Here is a 21,908-nt window from a genome sequence, read left to right on the forward strand (position 1 = left end):
CTGATGACTCTTCCATGAAGACCATATTTGTACAAGTATCTCTTTATAGTGGAATAGTGTACCACAACTCCAGTGTCTGCCAGATCTTTCTGGAGGGATCATGCAGTCAAACGTGGGTTTTGAATTGTTTTTCTCACAATCCTGCGAGCTGGTCTGTCTGATATTTTTCTTGGTCTTCCAGATCTTGTTTTAACTTCCACTGTTCCTGATGACTGCCATTTCTTAATTACATTCCGAACAGAGGATATTGACATCTGAAAACACTTTGCTATCTTCTTATAGCCTTCTCCAGCTTTGTGAGCGTCAACTATTTTCAGTTTCAGTTTTCTAGACAACTGCTTAGAAGAACCCATGGTGCTGATTGTTGGGGCAAGGTCAGATGAGTCTGGGCATTTAAAACCTTTGAGATTGACATCACCTGGTCTTCCCAGATGATGATTGAGAACAATCCATGACACTGGCAGGTCTCAGCTTTGCAAAGGGGGCAGTGCATGCTATAAATTCTGCAGGGTGCCCAAACTTTTGCAGACGCCATTTGTTTGTTTTCTGTTATTTTGAAAGTGTAAATGATGGAAATAAAATCTAACTTTTGTTGACATATTATAAGAATGTCTAATCTGTAATTTGATGCCTTTTGGAGATTTTTCCATCTTTCCTTGGCTTCTGTATGCACATTAATACAAATTTTTAGCTGGGGTGCCCAAACTTTCGATCCCCACTGTATATATATATATATATATACACACATATAAAATGATTATACAGGATTTATATAGTGCCAACAGTTTGCTCAGTGCTTTACAATATAAAGGGAGACAATACAGCAAGAATACAGTTCAATACAAGAGGGATAGGAGGGCCCTGCTCCTTGGCGGATAGATAGATAGATAGATAGATAGATAGATAGATAGATAGATAGATAGATAGATAGATAGATAGATAGATAGATAGATAGATAGATAGATAGATAGATAGATAGATAGATAGATAGATAGATAGATAGATTTCTATTGCAGTGTCCCTGTTGTGGAGTGTCACCCTTACCATCTGTACTGGTGACTGCCAGGGAACACTTGTTCACAAGAAAAATAAAGAAACAGAGGTTTGGCTTTAGATATACTGTAACCAGGTATGCAAGCATGTTGACAGTACAAATAGGGCTAAAATGTGATTTTCAACTTTTGGTACCAAGACTTATCCAGATTGTATTGCATTTGTTTAGTAACAGACAAAAACATATGAGGGCAAAAAGTCAACTGGGGCAAACGTAGTAATGAAAACAAATATTTTAGTTGAGTAAAGAAAGTCTGGACCCCTTACGCTTTCTACACCCTCATAAAGATGATTTTCCCTCACTTGCTGTCTAGCTGACAGGTGTCAGACAGAAGAGACTTCACCTCAATGGGCATAGCAAAAAAAAACTCACAGATGTTTCATCCCTTCCTTTCTTTATACAAAGCTTAGGCTGAAGTTGGGATTTCAGACTACAAATAGAAAAAAAAAAAAAAAAAAACTCAACTCATAAACCTAACAGTGTTTTATGAATGAATGGACTACAAGTCCCATCAGCCTTAGTGGTTGTCAGCTTGCAGTTCTCAGTGAAGTATCATGGTGCTGTGAGCGCTGTGGTAGTTCATTGAGTCTTCTTGTCAGAAGTATCGCTTTGCCCATATGGGATGTACAAGCAAGCAGATACACTGACAGTCTGCAGGAGACCTGCATGGCATCAGCAATCTGCCAATTGCTGGTGTAATGCTTTACAGGCTCCTACTACAAAAAAATAATAATAATAAAATGCACCTTGTTTTTACCTGCAAAAAAAAAAAAAAAAGAAAAAAAAAAAAAAAAGGAAAATGTACAATTGTTTTTTGTAGAAAGGTAAACTTATCCTTTAAAATGGTTGCAGGCAGCTACATGCAGCTATGCACAGTAAAGTGGTGCATATGCACAGAGGCAAGTGCCCAAACACAGACATCCTGGGTTTAGGAACTTCACCTCCTCAATGCCAGGCCTGCACCTGTGAAAAATGATACACTGCAGATCACTAGGTCTTGGAGCGATGCAGGTGTAAACGAGCCCTAATATGCTAGTTATTGTAAAAAAAAGTGACCCTATAGTGACAGGGTCACTGCATTCAGACTTGCTAAGTAATGCATAGCACTTACAGGTATTTATTGCTGAGTCTTAAGATCAAAGTACTTCTATCAATGACTCCTTTATCATTTCCTTTTCAGAAGGCAGACATTATATTTGTTCAGGCACCACACAGGCTCAGCATCTACCTACTAGATCAAGATGTCACCCTTCCGAAAGCAACACGCTGCATTCTTGATTTCTGGTCCATTATGGTGTGTTAGGCAGTCTATTCAAATAACTGAGGCACCTAAATGCAATGTACAATACCATGCATGGGTTTAATGGACTGCTGGGTGATGTAAATGGGCCCCCGATATCCAACAATAGCAGTGAGATGCTACTTATACTGAAGCCTGACAAAGAAGCACCTCAAGAAAACCAGCAATAGACGCCTACGTATCTTTCTCACAGAAAGTTTTCATTGAAGAATAAGTTCATCTTTTGTAACATGTTACACCCATATTTAGGGTGTGACATGTCAAAACAGACCAGCCCCCCCACGATCCCCCTAGTGATAGCTAGCAGGGGATCTTCTCTCTGCGTAAAAAAAAAAAAAAAAAAAAAGGAAGGAAAACCTCTGCACGCTGCATCACTTATTCACTGTATTCTGTGAATAGGAAGACTACAAGTTCCAACAGCCTTTGCAGCTCTTGGCTTGTAGTTTTCATTGAACTACCACAGTGCTATGGTAGTTCATGGAGTTCTCCTGTCAGTGTCTACTTGCCTGTATAATGTATGGGCACACAGATACACAGGACAGGTCTGCAGGAGGCTTGCATGGCACCAGAAATCTGCTGATAGCCGGTGCAATGCTTCAGACTAGAGGCTCCAGAAACAAAAAATAATAAATGCACATTTTTTGACCTGTACAAAAATGTGCATTTATTAAGTTATAAGGTGAACTTATCCTTTAAAAAAAAAAAACCTGTCACAGAGCATTGGGCAATAGCAATCTAGGCCCCACATGCAGTACGTTGAACTGTGTAAAAACACAGGCACCTACCCACACTACAAGGGTAAAAAGCTCACTATTGAAAACTTATGAAAAAAAAAAAAAAAAAAAAATTAGGTCAGCGCTAAAGAAAAGAATGAGCAGCTTGCAATAGGTAAATATTCAGTACCCAAACAAACCAACAAAAATGCTCATTATGTCTAGGGGGTACACTTGCCCATTCCCTGAAAAGAAATCACTTTTTAGAATGTGGCTAATCCTGCCATCTGAATTTTCAGAGGCGCTAATGCGATGCAACTGCAAGCCAAGCATTTAGTTTCTGATTGTAGCGTGGCCCTATTGATTTGAATGGCTTAGTTTGACAGGCGGTGCAACCTGTCAACTTGACATGCCATGTTACCTTTGCTGTGGCTGCGACACAAAGCATCCCAGCCACAACATGTGAACAGCTCCCTCCCGCTGTTATGTGGGCTTTAGGTGGGTGGTTGGTAAAACTTCAGCTCAACTGCCTGTTTTAACTGCTCCCAAGAACAATACAGGGACATTAACGCTGTACTTTGAAGAGGCTGGAGTGCGACCATGGCCAGTCTCAGCTTACAGAGGTGGCTACAGGGGAGTAGTGGCAGCACTGGAGGGACCCCGTTTGAGCAAGGATCAAAATGTATTATTCCTCATTCTTCTACTCCTAGACTTAAACTAGAACTAAACCCTCCTTACCTATATAGCTAAGGAAGCAGCCATTTTAGCCCTTGTTTGCTCTTCAGGTACTATGGTGCTGCACATTTGATCAGTTAGAACACCAGCCATCTGATGGCTTGACAGTTGGGTTGAGAGAACAAGCAGCCATGACTGTTATCATTCCTGGCATGCCTTGAATTAAACTGTTTTGAGAAGCCGTTAAATTGATGGGTTTAGTTCCACTTTAGGCTCGGTTCACACACAGTGTTTTACTGTGCAGGCTAACAAAATGTCAGCTCTTGCAGGAGTTGCACATTGCACTGCTTGTTTTTTTCTTTCAACTTTTATTTACATAGTAAAACACTCTACATAAATTAGAGGATGAGGACTGCACTCTACCCAGGGTTCAACCTTGGTAATAGATGCTTGTAGGGATTGTAGTGGATGGAGCCATGCAAACCACAATGAGATGTCATCAGCACTCCACTATAAACATACTGTATACACGCTTTTATTAGTACAATGTCACATCAGTTAAGTAGGCCAAATGGTAAATATGGGCTTTTTTAGTTTTTTGGTTTTTTTTAAAGAGAAAAAGGACCCTGGCCCTGATACCCTGAGGTGCAAGGCCTCTGACAGGGATTGGGGTACTCATAGTCCATCTGGCCAAAACTAGGCGAACTCCATCCTTCAAGGGACCTGCTAAAAGAAATGTCCGCCCAGGGGCAGACTGACATCTCATGGGGGCCCCCAGGCAATAGGAGATCATGGGGCCCCTGTGTCCTTGCCCATACTCAAAAAAGCCTATGAAAAAAAAAAAAAAAAAAAAGTACCAGGGGCATCTCATGGGGCCTCCTACTGACCCCGGGCCCTCGGGCAGTGCCAAGTTTCCAAATGGTCAGTCCGCCCAAGTACTAGGTGGGGCTCCCCTAAAGGAAGACCCCATGAAAGGAGGAGAGCCTGAACCTAAGGCCAAGTGCCCCTCCCCACCAAGACTTCCAGGAAAAGCCCAAGAACCCTACATCCTATTAGTCGGGCAGGAGTTAAAAGGATAAGTTCACCTTTCGGAACATGTTCCACAATTGTTTTTAGGGTGGAACATGTAACATTTGCCCACTCCTGCAGCCTCTCGCCAATCTGCCCCTTCCTCAGTGTTACAGTGGGCTGGGGATCTTCTCCTAGCACCCGCTGTCACAATTTGAAAAGAAGATCTTTCAGATCTAAAATTACAAGTACCGACAGGCTTTTAGGCTTTGCAGCTGATAGCTTGTAGTTCTCAATGGACTACCAAGGCGCTAGTTAGAGCTCTAGGTAGTTCATTGAGTCCACTGAGATTTCCTGTCTTTGTGTAACTGCCTGCCTGTACGATGTACAAGTAGACAGATACACTGACAGTCTGCAAGAGCCTGAGATTGCACCCGCGGGTGCAATGCTTTACAGGCTCCTAACAAAAATAAAATAGACATGTATTCATTTTTTATCCCTGAAAGTGGTTGTAAACCAGCAATGGGCAAACTACGGCCCGGCGGACCTTTTAATCCGGCCCGCGGAGCTAGGCTCCTCTCACAGTCCGCCCTGAAGTCCCCCCTGTGTCAATTCACTTACCTTTGCTCCGCGCGTTCCTCTCGCCGTGTCCCGCGCCGTTCCGGTGTAGCATGAAAATCTGTCTCCTATGAGGATCTGTCCCCCTCGACGTATCTGCGCATGTGCCGGAGATCGCCAATTGGCTGCTAATGCCTGAAACTGGCACATGCGCAGATACGTCGAGGGGGACAGATCCTCATAGGAGACAGATTTTCATGCTGCACCGGAACGGCGCGGGACACGGCGAGAGGAACGCGCGGAGCAAAGGTAAGTGAATTGACACAGGGGGGACTTGGGGACTTAATATGGGGGATGAATTACTATATGGGGGATGAATTACTATATGGGGGATGAATTACTATGCTTACTATGGGGGAATATTACTATACTTACTATGGATGACACATACACATAATTCATCTACTCTTGGTCCGGCCCCCGGGTCCAATATATGAACCCATTGCGGCCCTCGAGTCAAAAAGTTTGCCCACCCCTGTTGTAAACCCTCACAGTGAAGTGACTGGCCTCGGGGAATACAAAGAGATGAAACAAATGATCAAACCTGTTGATGACGAAGGATGTACACAGGTTGTACCTGTTTAATCAGCAGGATTCTCTTCTAACATAGTCCAGAATTTATACACCTTGTCTGAGCTTCCAGAAAGCAGTGGGCAGGGAGCTGAAATTACACTCTGCAGAGCTCAGTGAGAGCTGACTGGAGGGAAGGTGCACCCCCACCACTTTTTGCACAGCTCACAGAAACAGAGCTGAGGCTGTCAATCACAGACTGTGTGCTGGAGATCCCTCCCCTGTCCTCTTTTGATGTCAGGAAATCTTGTCAGCAGCGACTCATGCAAATGGTAGAGGAATGAAGCAGCAGGCAAAAATGAAGATTAGTGGGGTACACACTAAGAAAACCAGATGAATGGTTGTCAGGTTTTCCTTGATTGCTCGCAGCATGTCGAAGTAGGCGTAGGAACATCGTAGCACATTAGGAAATGACTGAATGTATGTGTGAGCCTGTAGCCACACTTTTCAGCGCCATACAGTCAGGGTATTGTGGATTCTTCAGATAATATCACCCCTATACATTAATTTCATTTTTTTTTAACAGCTTGTTAACATATGATATATACAGTTAGGGCCATAAATATTGGGACATCGACACAATTCTAACATTTTTGGCTCTATACACCACCACAATGGATTTGAAATGAAACAAACAAGATGTGCTTTAACTGCAGACGGTTAGCTTTAATTTGAGGGTATTTACATCCAAATCAGGTGAACAGTGTAGGAATTACAACAGTTTCCATATGTGCCTCCCACTTGTTAAGGGACCAAAAGTAATGGGACAATTGGCTTCTCAGCTTTTCCATGGCCAGGTGTGTGTTATTCCCTCATTATCCCAATTACAATGAGCAGATAAAAGGTACAGAGTTCAATTCAAGTGTGCTATTTGCATTTTGAATCTGTTGCTGTCAACTCTCAAGATGAGATCCAAAGAGCTGTCACTATCAGTGAAGCAAGCCATCATTAGGCTAAAAAAACAAAACAAACCCATCAGAGAGATAGCAAAAACATTAGGCGTGGCCAAAACAACTGTTTGGAACATTCGCACCGGTGAGCTCAGTAACACCAAAAGACCCGGAAGACCACGGAAAACAACTGTGGTGGATGACCAAAGAATTCTTTCCTGGTGAAGAAAAACACCCTTCACAACAGTTGGCCAGATCAAGAACACTCTCCAGCAGGTAGGTGTATGTGTGTCAAAGTCAACAATCAAAAGAAGACTTCACCAGAGTAAATACAGAGGGTTCACCACAAGATGGAAACCATTGGTGAGCCTCAAAAACAGGAAGGCCAGATTAGAGTTTGTCAAACGACATCTAAAAAAGCCTTCACAGTTCTGGAACAACATCCTATGGACAGATGAGACCAAGATCAAATTGTACCAGAGTGATGGGAAGAGAAGAGTATGGAGAAGGAAAGGAACTGCTCATGATCCTAAGCATACCACCTCATCAGTGAAGCATGGTGGTGGTAGTGTCATGGCGTGGGCATGCATGGCTGCCAATGGAACTGGTTCTCTAGTATTTATTGATGATGTGACTGCTGACAAAAGCAGCAGGATGAATTCTGAAGTGTTTCGGGCAATATTATCTGCTCATATTCAGCCAAATGCTTCAGAACTCATTGGACGCCGCTTCACAGTGCAGATGGACAATGACCCAAAGCATACTGCAAAAGCAACCAAAGTTTTTTAAGGGAAAGAAGTGGAATGTTATGCAATGGCCAAGTCAATCACCTGACCTGAATCCGATTGAGCATGCATTTCACTTGCTGAAGACAAAACTGAAGGGAAAATGCCCCAAGAACAAGCAGGAACTGAAGACAGTTGCAGTAGAGGCCTGGCAGAGCATCACCAGGGATGAAACCCAGCGTCTGGTGATGTCTATGCGTTCCAGACTTCATGCTGTAATTGACTGCAAAGGATTTGCAACCAAGTATTAAAAAGTGAAAGTTTGATTTATGATTATTCTGTCCCATTACTTTTGGTCCCTTAACATATGCAAACTGTTGTAATTCCTACACCGTTCACCTGATTTGGATGTAAATACCCTCAAATTAAAGCTGACAGTCTGCAGTTAAAGCACATCTTGTTTGTTTCATTTCAAATCCATTGTGGTGGTGTATAGAGCCAAAAATGTTAGAATTGTGTCGATGTCCCAATATTTATGGACCTGACTATAACTGGTGTTTATGAAATTTATTTTCATGACTGAATGTTCTTCTGGGTCATAATTTGTTTTCAATGATGCCCAGTATTTCTGATTCAATTTTCTTGTACAAAAACATTACACAGAAAAAAGGTTGTCGTTAGCCAATTCAGACCTTCCAAATTAAAATTTCCAAAGAGGCAGTCAAACGTTGTGTACAGACTATAAAGGCCTCTTGCACATGAGAGTAAAAAGTTTTTTACTGATTTGAAATTAGTTGCATTGTTGTCAATGGAACAATGCACGCAGTTGAGTAAACAATACAGCGATGTTTATATAGCTGTAAAATAATAGAAAAATGTACATTTGAGTGCAGTAATTTATTAGCATATGCATCTTTACGCATCTATGAGGGTTAGATAAAATTATGGAAACACCAGGTAAAAGAAGAAATTGTTACCCAATATGTTGCTGGACTGCCTTTGGCATCCAAGACAGCCTGACTTCTGAGAATTGACAAATATAAGTCTTGGATAATGGAACCGGATACCACTCTTCATGCAAAAATCATTCCAGTTCTCGCAGAAATGCCAGAGTATAAACATCAGTAAATTATCACTCCCGTGTGCAACTGGCCTGAGAAAATCGAACAATCATTCTGCATATGGAATTTTCTGTCCAATTTTCTTATAGTGTGTAGCCTTGTTAGTACGTGCTATTGAAAGAAATGATTTGTTCATATTTCATGTCTGAGGTTTACAACCACTTTAAAATGACTGATCTGCCATTACACTAATACAATAGCGTATAACCTATAGTGTATTACCTATAACGCTGCCACCTCCCCCTCACTGTTGGGGTTCCCCAAGGTTCTGTCCTCAGGCCCCTTCTCTTCTCCATCTACACCTCCTCCCTTGGTCAACTGATACACTCCCACGGCTTCAACTACCACCTCTACGCCGATGACACTCAAATCTATCTCTCCACCCCTCACCTCACCCCTTCAGTCTCCACCCGAATCACTAGCCTTCTGAACGACATATCAGACTGGATGTCACTCCACTTCCTCAAATTAAACCTTGCCAAAACCGAGCTCCTAGTTTTCCCCCCAGCCCGCGCCCCCCCTCCCCGACCTCTCCATCAGGACCAACAACACCTCCATCAGCCCCACCCCGCAAGCCAGAGTACTAGGTGTCATCCTAGACTCCAATCTGTCTTTCCAGCCCCAGATCCAATCGCTGACAAATTCATGCAGACGCCACCTCCCCAACATCTCCAAAATACGCACGTTCCTAACTCCAGAAACTACAAAGCAACTCATTCACTCCCTCATCATATCACGACTTGACTACTGCAACTCCCTCCTCGCCGGCCTACCCCAACACAGGCTATCCCCGCTTCAGTCTATCCTGAATTCTGCGGCCAGACTCATCCACCTTACAAACCGCTCTGTATCCGCTACCCCCCTCTACCAATCTCTCCACTGGCTTCCGATTGCTCAAACGCATAAAATTCAAAATACTAACATTGACCTACAAAGCTGTTCATAACACTGCCCCAAACTACATCACCGACCTGATACCCATCTACCACCCAAAACGTACTCTCTGCTCCTCACAAGACCTCCTACTCTCCAGCTCCCTGGTTTCTTCCTCCCATGCCAGTCTCCAGGACTTCCCTCATCCTCTGGAATTCACTACCCCAATCCATCAGACTGTCACCTACCCTCCTCACCTTTAGGCACACCCTGAAAACCCATCTCTTCAGAGAAGCCTACCCTGCCCTCACCTAACTGCTGATCTCCTCCGCACCACTCCATCCCCCACAGCTATCTCCTCCTGTACCACTCTCCCCTCCCTCCTAGATTGTAAGCGCCAAAAGCAGGGCCCTCGAACCCCTCATGTATTTTATTGTATTGTTACTGTACTGTCTCATGTATTGTCTCCCATTGTAATGTACAGCGCTGAGCAAACTGTTAGCGCTATATAAATGCTGTGTAATAATAATAATAATAATAATAATAATAATAGCGTATACACTCACCGGTCTCTTTATTAGGCACACCTGTTCAATTGCTTGGTAACATAAATAATCACATGGCAGCAACTCAATGCATTTTAGGCATCTAGATGGGGTGAACATGACTTGCTGAAGTTCAAAACGGAGCATCAAACATAGAATAAGTGGAGACAATTCATGGTTATGTTGGCAAGGATGTTGAGATAGAGATACAATGTTTCACTTATGGTGGGAGTGTCACAAAATCCAAGAATACTGGGAGGGTATAGTACGTATAATTCAGGAAATAACGGAGGTCAATATCCCAAAGGACCCAGAGACTTGTCTTTTCTAGGGTACTGAGGTCTCGAAGTCGATACATTGAGTATGGAAGAGGGAGGGGGTAAAAGGTTACCAAGATTAATGTTATATTTTGAGAATGTCAGACAAATTTGTGTAAATTATTTTGCCTGTTTTATTAGCTTCTCTATATTCAAAATGGTAATTGTAATTTGAAAAGAAATAATAAAATATTTAAATAAAAAAAAGAAAGAAAAAACAAAAAAAAACAAAACAAAAACACAACAAACTGAGCATCAGAATGGGGAAGAAAGGGCATTTAAGTGACTTTGAACGTGGCATGGTTGTTGGTGCCAGACAGGCGGGTCTGAGTATTTCAAAAACTGCTGATCTACTGGGATTTTCACAAACCACAACCTCTAGGGTTTAAAGAGAATGATCCTAAATGTAGAAAATATCCAGCAAATGTAAGTTGTGTGGACAAAAATGCCTTGTTGCTGTCAGAGAATGGGCAGACTGGTTCGATATATTAAAAAGGGCAACAGTAACTCAAATAACCACTCGTTACAACCAAGGTATGCAGAATACCATCCCCGAATGCACAACATGTTGAACCTTAAAGCAGATGGACTACAACAGCAGAAGACCACACATGGTGCCACTCCTGTCAGCTAAGAATAGAAAACGGAGTCTACAGTTTGCACAGGATCACCAAAATTGGGCAATAGAAGACTGGAAAGACATTGCCAGGTCTGATGAGTCTCAATTTCAGCTGCAATATTCAGATGGTAGGGTCACAATTTGGCATAAACAACATGAAAGCATGGATCCATCCTTCCTTGTATCAACAGTTCACACTGGTGGTGGTGGTGTAATGGTGTGGGGGATAGTTTCTTGGCCCACATTGCACCCCTTGGTACCATTTGAGCATTGTTTAAATTCCACTGCCTGAGTATTATTTCTGACTACAGTGAACCCATCTTCTGATAGCTACCTCCAGCAGGATAATGCACCATGTCACAAAGCTCAAATCATCTCAAACTGGTTTCTAGAACACGACATTAAGATCACTGCAATGGCCTCTTCAGTCACCAGATCCAAATCCAATAGAGCATCTTTTGTGGTGGAACAGGAGATTCACTCAATGGATGTGCAGCTGACAAATCTGCAGCAACTGCATGATGCTATCATATCAATATGGACCAAAATCTCTGAGGAATGTTTCCAACACATTGTTGCATCTGTGCCATGAAGAATGAAGGCAGTTCTGAAGGCAAAAGGGGTCCAACCAGTACCAGCAAGGTGGACCTAATAAAGTGGCCAGAGAGTGTATGTTTCCAGTGGAGTTCTGGTGACACTTCAACCTTTCAGACACTTCATTCATGTCACAGCAGTGGAGGCTCTTCTGATACTCCTTGAGATGGGCTTCTAGATACTGGTGCAAGACGGTTAGCATAACAGCCAGGAAACCGGTATGTTCAGAAAGAGGGCTCAGCACTGGTTTCTGATGATGATCTATCAGTCATATTGAACAGGTCAGGATGCAGATTTCACCCTCCCCCCCATCACATTGCACAAACACACAAGGTGATCACACTGTGCCAGCGGTGCGGCTCCTGATCACTGGGTGGGCGGAAACCGGGGCGGGGTCTGATTCATCCTGAAGTTCTGACATGTGGAAGACTAGAATACAGCGATGAGTAACAAGGGGTCGCCCGCCACATCATCACCGCTAGGGGGCAAACTGCCGATTCAGCCCACCTAGTCAGACACACAGCGCGGTCTTCTACAGCCCGGGGCACACACCTGTATACAGAGGAGCGCCCCCTGTACGTGGACCATGACCCGCCCAAACACGGCTCGGCGCTCTGCCCGCATAACCCGAATTGATACAACTTTATTACAGTTAGGTGAGGGCAACACTCCGCCGGCGGAAGGCTCGTGTCCCTGTAGTGGTCACCTACCTGTGACTTCCCGTGTGCCTCTCCCAGTGTATGAGGGGCGCTCATGACAGAGGGGACCCAGGTGAGCTGACCACAGCTGCCAGCTCCACACAACCAATATCTGAAGGACAAGAGGAGTCTCCTGCAGATTAAACCCTGCCCGCCGCAACTGACGTCACCCGGCTACTGGTCTGCGATAGGCGCCAGCTGGAGTCACGTGGCCGCACTGTGCAGCCGAGGATTGGACGGACAGGGGAGCCGGCAGTGCTGGGAGAGGACACACTACTGAGCTCAGGGCACATTCCAGCTGTGTTCCTGGAGGGGGACTGAGAGGTATGGGTGAGGACTGGGGACGAGGGCTTCTCATAGTGGGGGGTTCAGGTATTGGGGGAATGTTGTCATGGTGATGGAAGTATCCACCTGTCATCTTCTCACTGCCTCTGCTTTCCAGGCATCCCTTCTCCTCCACTTGTCATGAGCACAGTGGGGGAATCTCTTAAAACTGGCACAGCTGTGCATCATGACCAATCAGCGTCTAGCTTTAACTTGTTCAGGTAAGCTTTGAAAATGGAAGCTAGAAACTGATTGGCTGCCATGCACATCTGCTCCACATTCTGTCCGCTCCAGTCTGAATCTTGTACTCCTAGAGTTTCTAGTTATTAAGTTATTTATTTCAGGTACTTATATAGCGCCATCTATTTACGCAGCGCTTTACATATATATTGTACATTCACATCAGTCCCTAACCCTTCAGGGGCGTACAATCTAAGGTCCCTAACTCACATTCATACATACACATACTAGGGACAATTTACACAGGAGCCAATTTTCTAAGACCCATTTTCTAACAGAGCAGACAATAGAACACCCTTTAGGTACTGGTTTGCTGTCCATGTGTCCTTAAAGTGGAACTACGCTGTATGTCAGCACTACAAACTGAAAGTGATTGTGAACCCTTACCTTGTAAAACAACCCATTCAGTTTAACCACTTAAAGCGGCGTTCCAGACTCCCCCTCAAAAATTAAGTCAGCAGCTACAAATACTGTATCTGCTGGCTCTTAATATAACTGCACTTACCTGTCCCGGGGGGTCCAGCGATGTCCTCACCCGAGCCGATTCTTCAGGTTTGCTTCGGGTGCTGCTGTCGGCGCCGGCATCTTTAGTAAGGGAAACCGGAAGTGAAGCCTTGAGGCTTCACAGCCGGTTTCCTGCTGCAAATGCGTGAAGCGTGCTGCCATTTGCGAATTGACCACAGTCTTCTGGGACCTGTAAAGTGTCGCAGAAGGCTGCGGGAATAAGGGGGGGCTGAACATCCAGCTCAGCTCGCCATGGCAATCTAACCCTAAATGGAAGTGGGTCAAAACCAGGTACCTGCTCCCCCCAAATTATGCCAAATGTTGCAGTGGAGAAGGGGAGGAGGCAGACAAGCAGAACTTCCCCTTTTGGGTGGAGCTCCGCTTTAAGGACCAAGCCTTTTCTGGCACCTTTTGTTTACAAATAAAAATCAGTATTTTTTGTTAGAAAATTACTTAGAACTCACAAACATATATTTTTTTAGCAGATAACCTAGAGGATAAAATGGCCATTGTTGCAATTTTTTATGTCACATGGTATTTGCACAGTAGTTTTTCAAATGCAACATTTCTGGAAAAAATACACTTTAATGAATTTTAATGCAAAAAAACGCAATACATATCCCAATTTTTTTTTGTAATCTATAAAAGATGATGTTACACTGAGTAAATAGGTACCTAATATGTCATGCTTTAAAACTGCATACGCTCGTGGAATGGCAACAAACTATGATACAAAAACATATCCATAGGCAACGCTTTAAACATTTTTACAGGTTACCTGTTTAGAGTTACAGAGGAGGTCTAGTGCTAGAATTATTGCTCTCACTCCAATGTTTGTGGTGATACCTCGCATATGTGGTGTGAACACCATTTACATACGCGTGTGCATATGTAATGGAGGGGGGGTTGAATTTATTTTCTCTTGTTTATAGACCCCATATCTCTCCTCTCCCTTTGAAAGCAAAAGATCAAAAAATGCTTTAACCACTTGCCCTCTAGAGGATTTACCCCCCTTAATAACCAGGCCTCTGTTTGCTACTCGGCGCTGCACTAATTCAACTGATAATTGCACGGTCATGCAATGCTGCACCCAAACAAATATATGTTCTTTTTTTTCACACAAATAGAGCTTTATTTTGGTGGTATTTGATCACCTGTGCGCTTTTTATTTTTCAAGCTATAAACAAAAAAAGACAGAAAAATTTAAAGAAAAACAATATTTTTATTTTCGGCTATAAAAAATATATAGTAAACTCAAAGTTAGTTATAAATTTAGGCCAAAATATATTCTGCTACAGGATTTTGGTAAAAAAAATTCCAATAAGTGTATATTGATTGCTTTGTGTGAAAGTTATAGCTTCTACAAACTACGGTATAGATACTGCAATTTACACCATTTTTTTGCTATAAAGCACTGCGCTAGTTTAACTGACTATTGCGTGGTCATGCAATACGGTACATAAATGAAATTTATGTCCTTTTTTCACACAAATAGAGCTTTCTTTTGGTGGTATTTGATCACCTGTGCACTTTTTATTTTTGGCACTATAAACAAAAAAAAGTTTTTATAAAAAATTTTTTTTAAAAAAAGATATTTTCTCATTTCTGTTATTAAAAAATATCCAAAAAAACTAAAATTTTGTAATAAATTTAGGCCAAAATGTATTCTGCTACATGTTTTTGGTAAAAAAATTCCAATAAGTGTATATTTTTGCTTTGTGTGAAAGTTATAGCATCTACAAACTATGGTATAGATAATGGGATTTACACAGCTTTTACTTTCTGACTGCCCATCACATTTCTTGAGGTGCTAAAATACACCCCCAAATTACCTCTTTTTGGAAAGTAGACACCCTAAGCTATCTGCTGAGAGGTATATTGGCCTTGATTCACTAAGATGTGAGTGTACTAGCAGAGACTGACCATTCAGGCAGACTCCGGTCAATCAATCAGTCGTCTGACCAGCGTCTAGCAAGCTCATTAACGAGGGTCTACTGACTACTTTGCCATTAGTGAATGTGTATCCAGTCTGGCACATTTTTAGGTGCAATACCGGATATATTCGCTAGATGGCGCACAAGCGCGGGCTTTATTAACATTGGCGTTTTTCTGATAGAAAATTCTAATACAGCTGTACTATTACATTCTGAAAATTCTCTTTTGCTATTTTTTTTTTTTTGCTGTTTCTCCAAAATGATCAGGAAAGTATTGCACTAATGAATGTCATACATTCTATTTTCAAATGTTAAACATTTTCACACTTATATCTCAAATAATTTATATACTTCTAATTTCCCAATATAGTTATATATCTTCATTCTCTTTAATCACATAACTATTCTATGTTAAAGACAAGTGCAGCGCTATAAATGCATGTGATCAATAATGAACGCATGTAAAAACCAAAAAGTGTAAAGAATTGCAATAATGATGTAAACTGGTAAATCGTGCTAAAATAAGTTCATATAATTATTCCTGAATAATGGAATGTCCTTGGTGTGAGAGTACCAACTCAGAGAGTGCCTATGAATGGCACGTGTGTTCTCTCCGTGACGGACAGTAGTGCATGAACTCGTGAAAGGTAAACCACCCTTGGGACTGGTCTACACTCACCAGAACAAAAGTATTAATGTGCATGGGTTATACACATCGCACATCTGGGGGTGCAGCGGTATGCTGGCAGCTATGGGTTAGTCATCCAGCTCCATCCATCCATCCATCCATCAGGGTGGGTGCCCAAATGGTCCTGGGGAGGAATTAGCTCAGCCACAGGAGCCAGAAAGGTGCTCAATAGTGTAGTACACTGTCACAGGGGTGGATGACCTTTCACGAGTTCATGCACTACTGTTCGTGGTTATATTTATCTTGTGTAATACCATTTTAGTAGTCTATATAATTTGACCAGCGCTCGCTTTATCATTTTTAAACAATGTAACTATTCTACATTATAACTCAAACTGTGTCTCCCACAGTGGTTTAGTGGTTAGAGCTCAGAACTTACAGCACTTGGGTCATGGGTTCTAATCTCAGTCTTGGCAACATCCCAAAAAAATGGAGATCACTTTTCTGGGTTGTGGCAGGAATATTGATCAATCAATTATGATTTTGCCTAATGACTAGAAAGTGGATGAATGTTACTTGCGTACTGTTCTTCTGCCAATTAGGTCATGTGCAAGTTTCATGCCGTGTATATTTCATTGTAACTTTTTTCTCTTTTAAATCTGTCTCCTTATACAACTTGACCCCCTCCCCCACCCCATCATCACCTGTCCCATATGCAAATCTATGGATCACCGCCCCACTCTTTAACTATCTATTTACTGATCAAGTGAATGTGTCTCATTTTCTATCAGCTACAGCTCAGATCTCACATTATTATACAATTGCTGATTGTATCTCACCACTAGTCTGATTGAATTCACAATTCCTGGTCAGTCCTGTTCCCTGACCTCTAATAACCTTTAGGGCCAGTTCACACTACATGTGTTTCAGTTGCTTTTTCAACATCACAAACGCACAGAAAGAAGGTTATATGGTTGTCAATGTCATAGTTCATATCAGCGCTTGCATTTTCAATGCATTGCAGGTGCTGTAAACAAAGTTGACCACGCTGCATTGTTTCTGCACAGAACTGTACTGGAACACATTGAAACGTCCTTGAATGTACTAAAACGCACATGTCCCTAACTACATTGAATACAAAGAAAATAGAAAAAAATAAGTGGAAGGGATACAAAAATGCAATGTAAACATGTCCAAAACGCATCCAAAATGTACTGGAACACACTAAACATGCATGCCAAAAGGGCATGAAAAAAACCCATCAGGAACACATCTAGACTGTTTCTATAGTGTGAACCAGCCCTTAGGACTTGTTCACACCATTGGTGGTGCAGAAACGCATGCAAGAACACACATTTTCCAGCACAGCAAAGAAATGCAATGCCCTATGTAGATGTGCGCAGGTACCATGATGAAAACGTTGTTGCACCTACACACGTCTATTAAAAACAGCCCCATTCACAGCCACAAATACGCATGGCACCACACTACTGTGCGGTTAGGTGCGACACACTTGGAAAATAACATAAAAATAAGCCAACATGGCTAAAACATATCTTGAAAATATGGGGACTCTGATATCCGGCGACAGTCCGTTCACGAACGAGAAGCAATTCTGCACCCCTAAAACCAACATAGAGGAAAGGGATGGTCAAATTGCTGTGCTGCTTCCAAACCACCTCTGGCATGCCAGGGTCATTATGCAGGTCCTCGATGCCAGTTCTTGCCTGCGGCCACAAAATATCCACTGGCCACAAGTGAAGGTGAGCGGAGGACGTGAAGGTGGATTTCTACCAGCTTCAACCGCAAGCAGTACCACTCCTGAAAAATGAGAGCAAATAATCATTGACACGTCATCATGACAGTCAATTCTCAGTGCAGGCTATCTAGAGTGTCTTTCCTTTTTAACCATTTCAAGAGTTCAAGGAAACATTCTTGGAGCATCTACTGTGTTTGGAAAGGCCAAAGGTCCCCCCCTCCCCCAGGCACACTAATGCTTATGCAGGCCATAGACGGGGAGAAAAACAGCCGATTTTTCTTTTAAAAAATGAAAAATCGGTTGTTCAAGCGGCCGACGTTACCAGCAATGGTAAAAAAAAAAAATCGGCCGATTTTCATCCCGTCTACAGCCGGCAAAAAGTGTCTCTGCAGAGAGCTCCGCTATTTCTTTGACAGTTCTTTGACATTTATAGCGGTTGCAACAATGTATTTGTATCCATTTCGGATACAGATGTTTTTATTCGGAAACAAATAGATACAATGTTGCAACCGCTGTAAATGTCAAGGAACTGTCAAAGAAATAGCGGAGCTCTCTGCAGGGACACTTTTTGCCATACTGGAATTCCTCTCATTTTTCATCCTTCTTCCTCTTCTTCTTCTTCATCATCATCATCCTCTTCTTCTTCATCATCATCCTCTTCTTCTTCATCATCATCCTCTTCTTCTTCATCATCCTCTTCTTCATCTTCATCATCATCATCATCATCCTCTTCTTCTTCATCATCATCCTCTTCTTCTTCATCATCATCCTCTTCTTCCTCTTCATCATCATCCTCTTCATCATCATCTTCTTCATCATCATCATCATCCTCTGCATCATCATCCTCTTCTTCATCATCATCCTCTTCTTCATCATCATCATCCTCTTCTTCTTCATCATCATCCTCTTCTTCATCATCTTCATCTTCTTCTTCATCATCTTCATCATCATCCTCTTCTTCTTCTTCTTCATCATCATCTTCTTCTTCCTCTTCATCATCATCCTCTTCATCATCCTCTTCATCATCATCTTCATCATCCTCTTCATCTTTTTCTTCTTTTTGTCTTCCTCTTGCAGGTCACTGCTCATGTGCAGATTTTTTATCAGTAAAAAATCGGCCGATTTGCCCATCATTGCCGCGAAAATCGGCCGATCGGCAAATTCGGCCGTTTTTTTCCAACTTTACCGGAAAAAAAAATCTGCCAAAATACCGAAAAACGGCCGAACAAATAGCCCACTAACAATCCGAAAATCGGCCGATTTTATTTTCGGCCGAAAAATCGGCCGATTTTCGACCCATCTATGGCCTGCATAAGATATGGTGTGGCCCTAGGGTCAATGTGTGTTTAGAATACTTCCAAAATGCACATACAAAAACACTCCATCCAAATGCATGTTGCATTTCTATAGCATGTTAAACAGAAGAAAAATGCACTTACATAATGTTAACATGCGCAAGTAAAAGTAGACAAAATCCACATCCTTTTATTCTGGCTTCACATACATGCATTGTGGTCTAACACCGCACTCCTGGGCAAATCACATGCAATTTGTGTGCGTTGCAATTAGAGACAAACATTTTGCACACCTCAAATTGCACCGCATCCGGGCCAAAAATGTGCAGGACCCTTTTTCAGGGTATGCACATGGGTGTGAATAGGCATGCCATCCAATTTGGCAAATCGCAATACGCTTTGTGTACCAATATTGGTGTGTTGGTAACTTCACCTACAAAGCCGCAGCAGGTGGCATGAAGGGGTTGCGGTTGTGATGCGGTGCAGCGCTTGCACAGAAAACACTGCAAATAGCACATCGCATCTGTGTGAAACCAGAATGTGCCAATATGTGGCTTGACAAAGCACAGTGGTCAGTGCAGATTATTTTCAATCCATGTTTTTTTACACTTTTCATTCACTGGTTTAACTCAGGCGATCGTTAATCACAATTATCTCCGGAGATGACATGCAGCCCCTCAACCATCTACACATATCTCTGGAAATCTATACAGATCTCCTTGAAAAAAAGTCTCCTCTCTTCTTCGGAAAACAATTGTCCTCCACCTCATAAACAGGGGGACAGAGAAGACTTCTCCTTGATAACTAAAATCAGATTAATTATCTGTGCTTCATAAACATACACCAATACTGCAAATGCATTGTACTGTCGAAGGCATTGCACACTAACGCATTGCACACTAGAAATGTCAAATGCGTTAGTGTGTACAGTGCATGAGTGTAAAATGCTTTAGTGCACACTGCAGTGTACAACGCATTGCACACTGTAATACACTGTACAATGTAATACCGTGTACACCCACACATTGTAGACTGTAATGCACTGTACTCTGTCATGCAGGATGGAGCAACGCATTGCACACTGTGATACGCTGTCCACTGTCATGCAGAATCCAGCAACGTATTGCACACTGTAATACCATGTACACCAACACATTGTAGAATGTAATGCATTATACGCAGTATACATGTCCAGATATTCAAAGATTAGCCATGAAGGCCTAGCTGGTTACCTATTGGGCGACCGCAGATAGCCGAATAACGCTACACTGCATCCAGGCAGCTCTGGGAGGGTGTCATATGACATCCTGGCAGAACGCGTTCTCCGTGATTGCTGTGTCTTAAGGACACAGCTGATCACGTGATGTGGTAAAGACCAATCACAGCGGCTTTTTACCATGTGATCAGCCATGTCCAATGACACGCTGATCACCGGGAAATGCATTTGCCGGGTCTTGGCTGCACTTTCATCACGCTGTCAGAATGTGTGGAAAGTACTGCCGAGAACCAGCAGTTATCAAAGCAGGGGTCGGCCCCGATGATCAGTGCCCACCAGTGCCACCCAACAGTTCCGCCCACCTGTGGCCAGCAGTGCCACCCACCAGTGCTGCCTCATCAACGCACATCAGTGTTGCTAAATTACCAGTTTACCAAATGTTATAATATAAACAGACTTTTATTCATTATGAGCTATTTTGTGGTTTATCGAGCAAAAAGTAAAACTCACAGCAGCAAGTCAATACCACCCAAAGAAAGCTCTATTTGTCTGAAAAAACTGATACAAATTTAAGATGGGTACAATGTGGCATGACCGCACAATTGTCATTCAAAGGGTAACAGTGCAGAAAGATGAAAATTGGCCAGGACAGGAAGGGGGTAGGAGTACCCAGTAGGCAAGTGGTTAATATCATTGACCCATCAATACCCAGGAGCTAATGTGCAGATAAGTAGCATGTGCACCAAGTGAGATTCTGCTAGGCCCCACCCACAAAATTGCAATTACCTGTCCCTCACATGTTATAAACATATTTGCAATGGCCACACTTACTGTACATATAAGGATCATCTCCTCAGTTGAGAACTGTGCTCTCGCCATGTCCAAATGCCAATAAAGTTATCAAAATTTTCAACCAACACAAAACCTCCAACCACTTCTCATCCACTTACACTCCCCACAACCACTTCCGGGTGCGCACGCACCAGATGACGGACTTCCGGGAGGATAGCTGCTCGTGCGCCATGGGGGACACCTGTTTGGCGTTTATTTGTGCACGATCGCGCATATCTGTGCGCGATCGCTCATTTCTATGCACGGCTATGATAGCTTTCGCGAATGTGTGTTTCTTAGTGATTTTTTTTTTTTTTTAAACCTTGGCTAATATATATTTGTTGCCAAAGGCCAAAAATCAACATACAGTGGGGACTATTTTATTACTGTAATTCAAATTGTAGAAAACCTGTAGCTGGCTGCACAGTGAATGTGACATTCATTAGTACATAATATTGTGGTGCAAGCAGGTTTTTTATTTTTTTGTTTGGTTTTGAAAAAGCCAGTTTGCACCCACTTGCATATTCACACTCTTACAAGCTACATTTGAGCAGATTATATAAGTATACAAAGTAACTATTAAGGTTGTTCATATATTGAACATAAAATAAACAAAAACATCGGTGAAACATTTATTGATCAAATATATCTTCATTTATTTGGTCAGCAGGAACAAGTAGGTACAGTCAATATCTTGGTGAGTCACAAAAATAGGATTGATGTGGCAAAAATAAAACACTCCTGCTCATAAGAGCTTACAATCTAAAGATACTTCTAATGAACTGTGTGTGCTCAGGTTATAGCAGGAAACAAGGGAAGATGAATCAAGTAACATTTTCGTGCACATAAGGTTTACT

The 21,908-nt window shown here is 42.4% G+C and overlaps 2 protein-coding genes across 5 annotated transcripts in view; one reads left to right on the forward strand and one right to left on the reverse strand.

Annotated features, from left to right (window-relative positions):
* MYO19 (myosin XIX) overlaps positions 1-12,460 on the reverse strand; it is an 87,482-nt gene extending 75,022 nt beyond the window's left edge. For all 3 annotated transcript variants that reach the window (XM_089659198.1, XM_089659199.1, XM_089659200.1), the window contains exon 1: positions 12,333-12,460. In XM_089659198.1, the coding sequence (XP_089515324.1) occupies positions 12,333-12,377 (45 nt within the window). In that variant the 5' untranslated portion in view covers positions 12,378-12,460. The remainder of the gene's footprint in view (positions 1-12,332) is intronic.
* Positions 12,461-12,553: 93 nt separating this feature from the next.
* Positions 12,554-21,908, forward strand: part of PIGW (phosphatidylinositol glycan anchor biosynthesis class W) — a 30,118-nt gene continuing 20,763 nt past the window's right edge. Inside the window, exon 1 of one of the 2 annotated variants that reach the window (XM_089659201.1) lies at positions 12,554-12,644. The gene's annotated coding sequence lies outside the window, so the exon portion shown is untranslated. The remainder of the gene's footprint in view (positions 12,645-21,908) is intronic. The other variant, XM_089659202.1, reaches the window with a different exon arrangement.

This window comes from Staurois parvus, unplaced genomic scaffold (assembly GCF_062004578.1).
Source record: "Staurois parvus isolate SC_StPar_1 unplaced genomic scaffold, SC_StPar_1.0 ptg001134l, whole genome shotgun sequence".
Lineage (NCBI taxonomy): Eukaryota > Metazoa > Chordata > Amphibia > Anura > Ranidae > Staurois > Staurois parvus.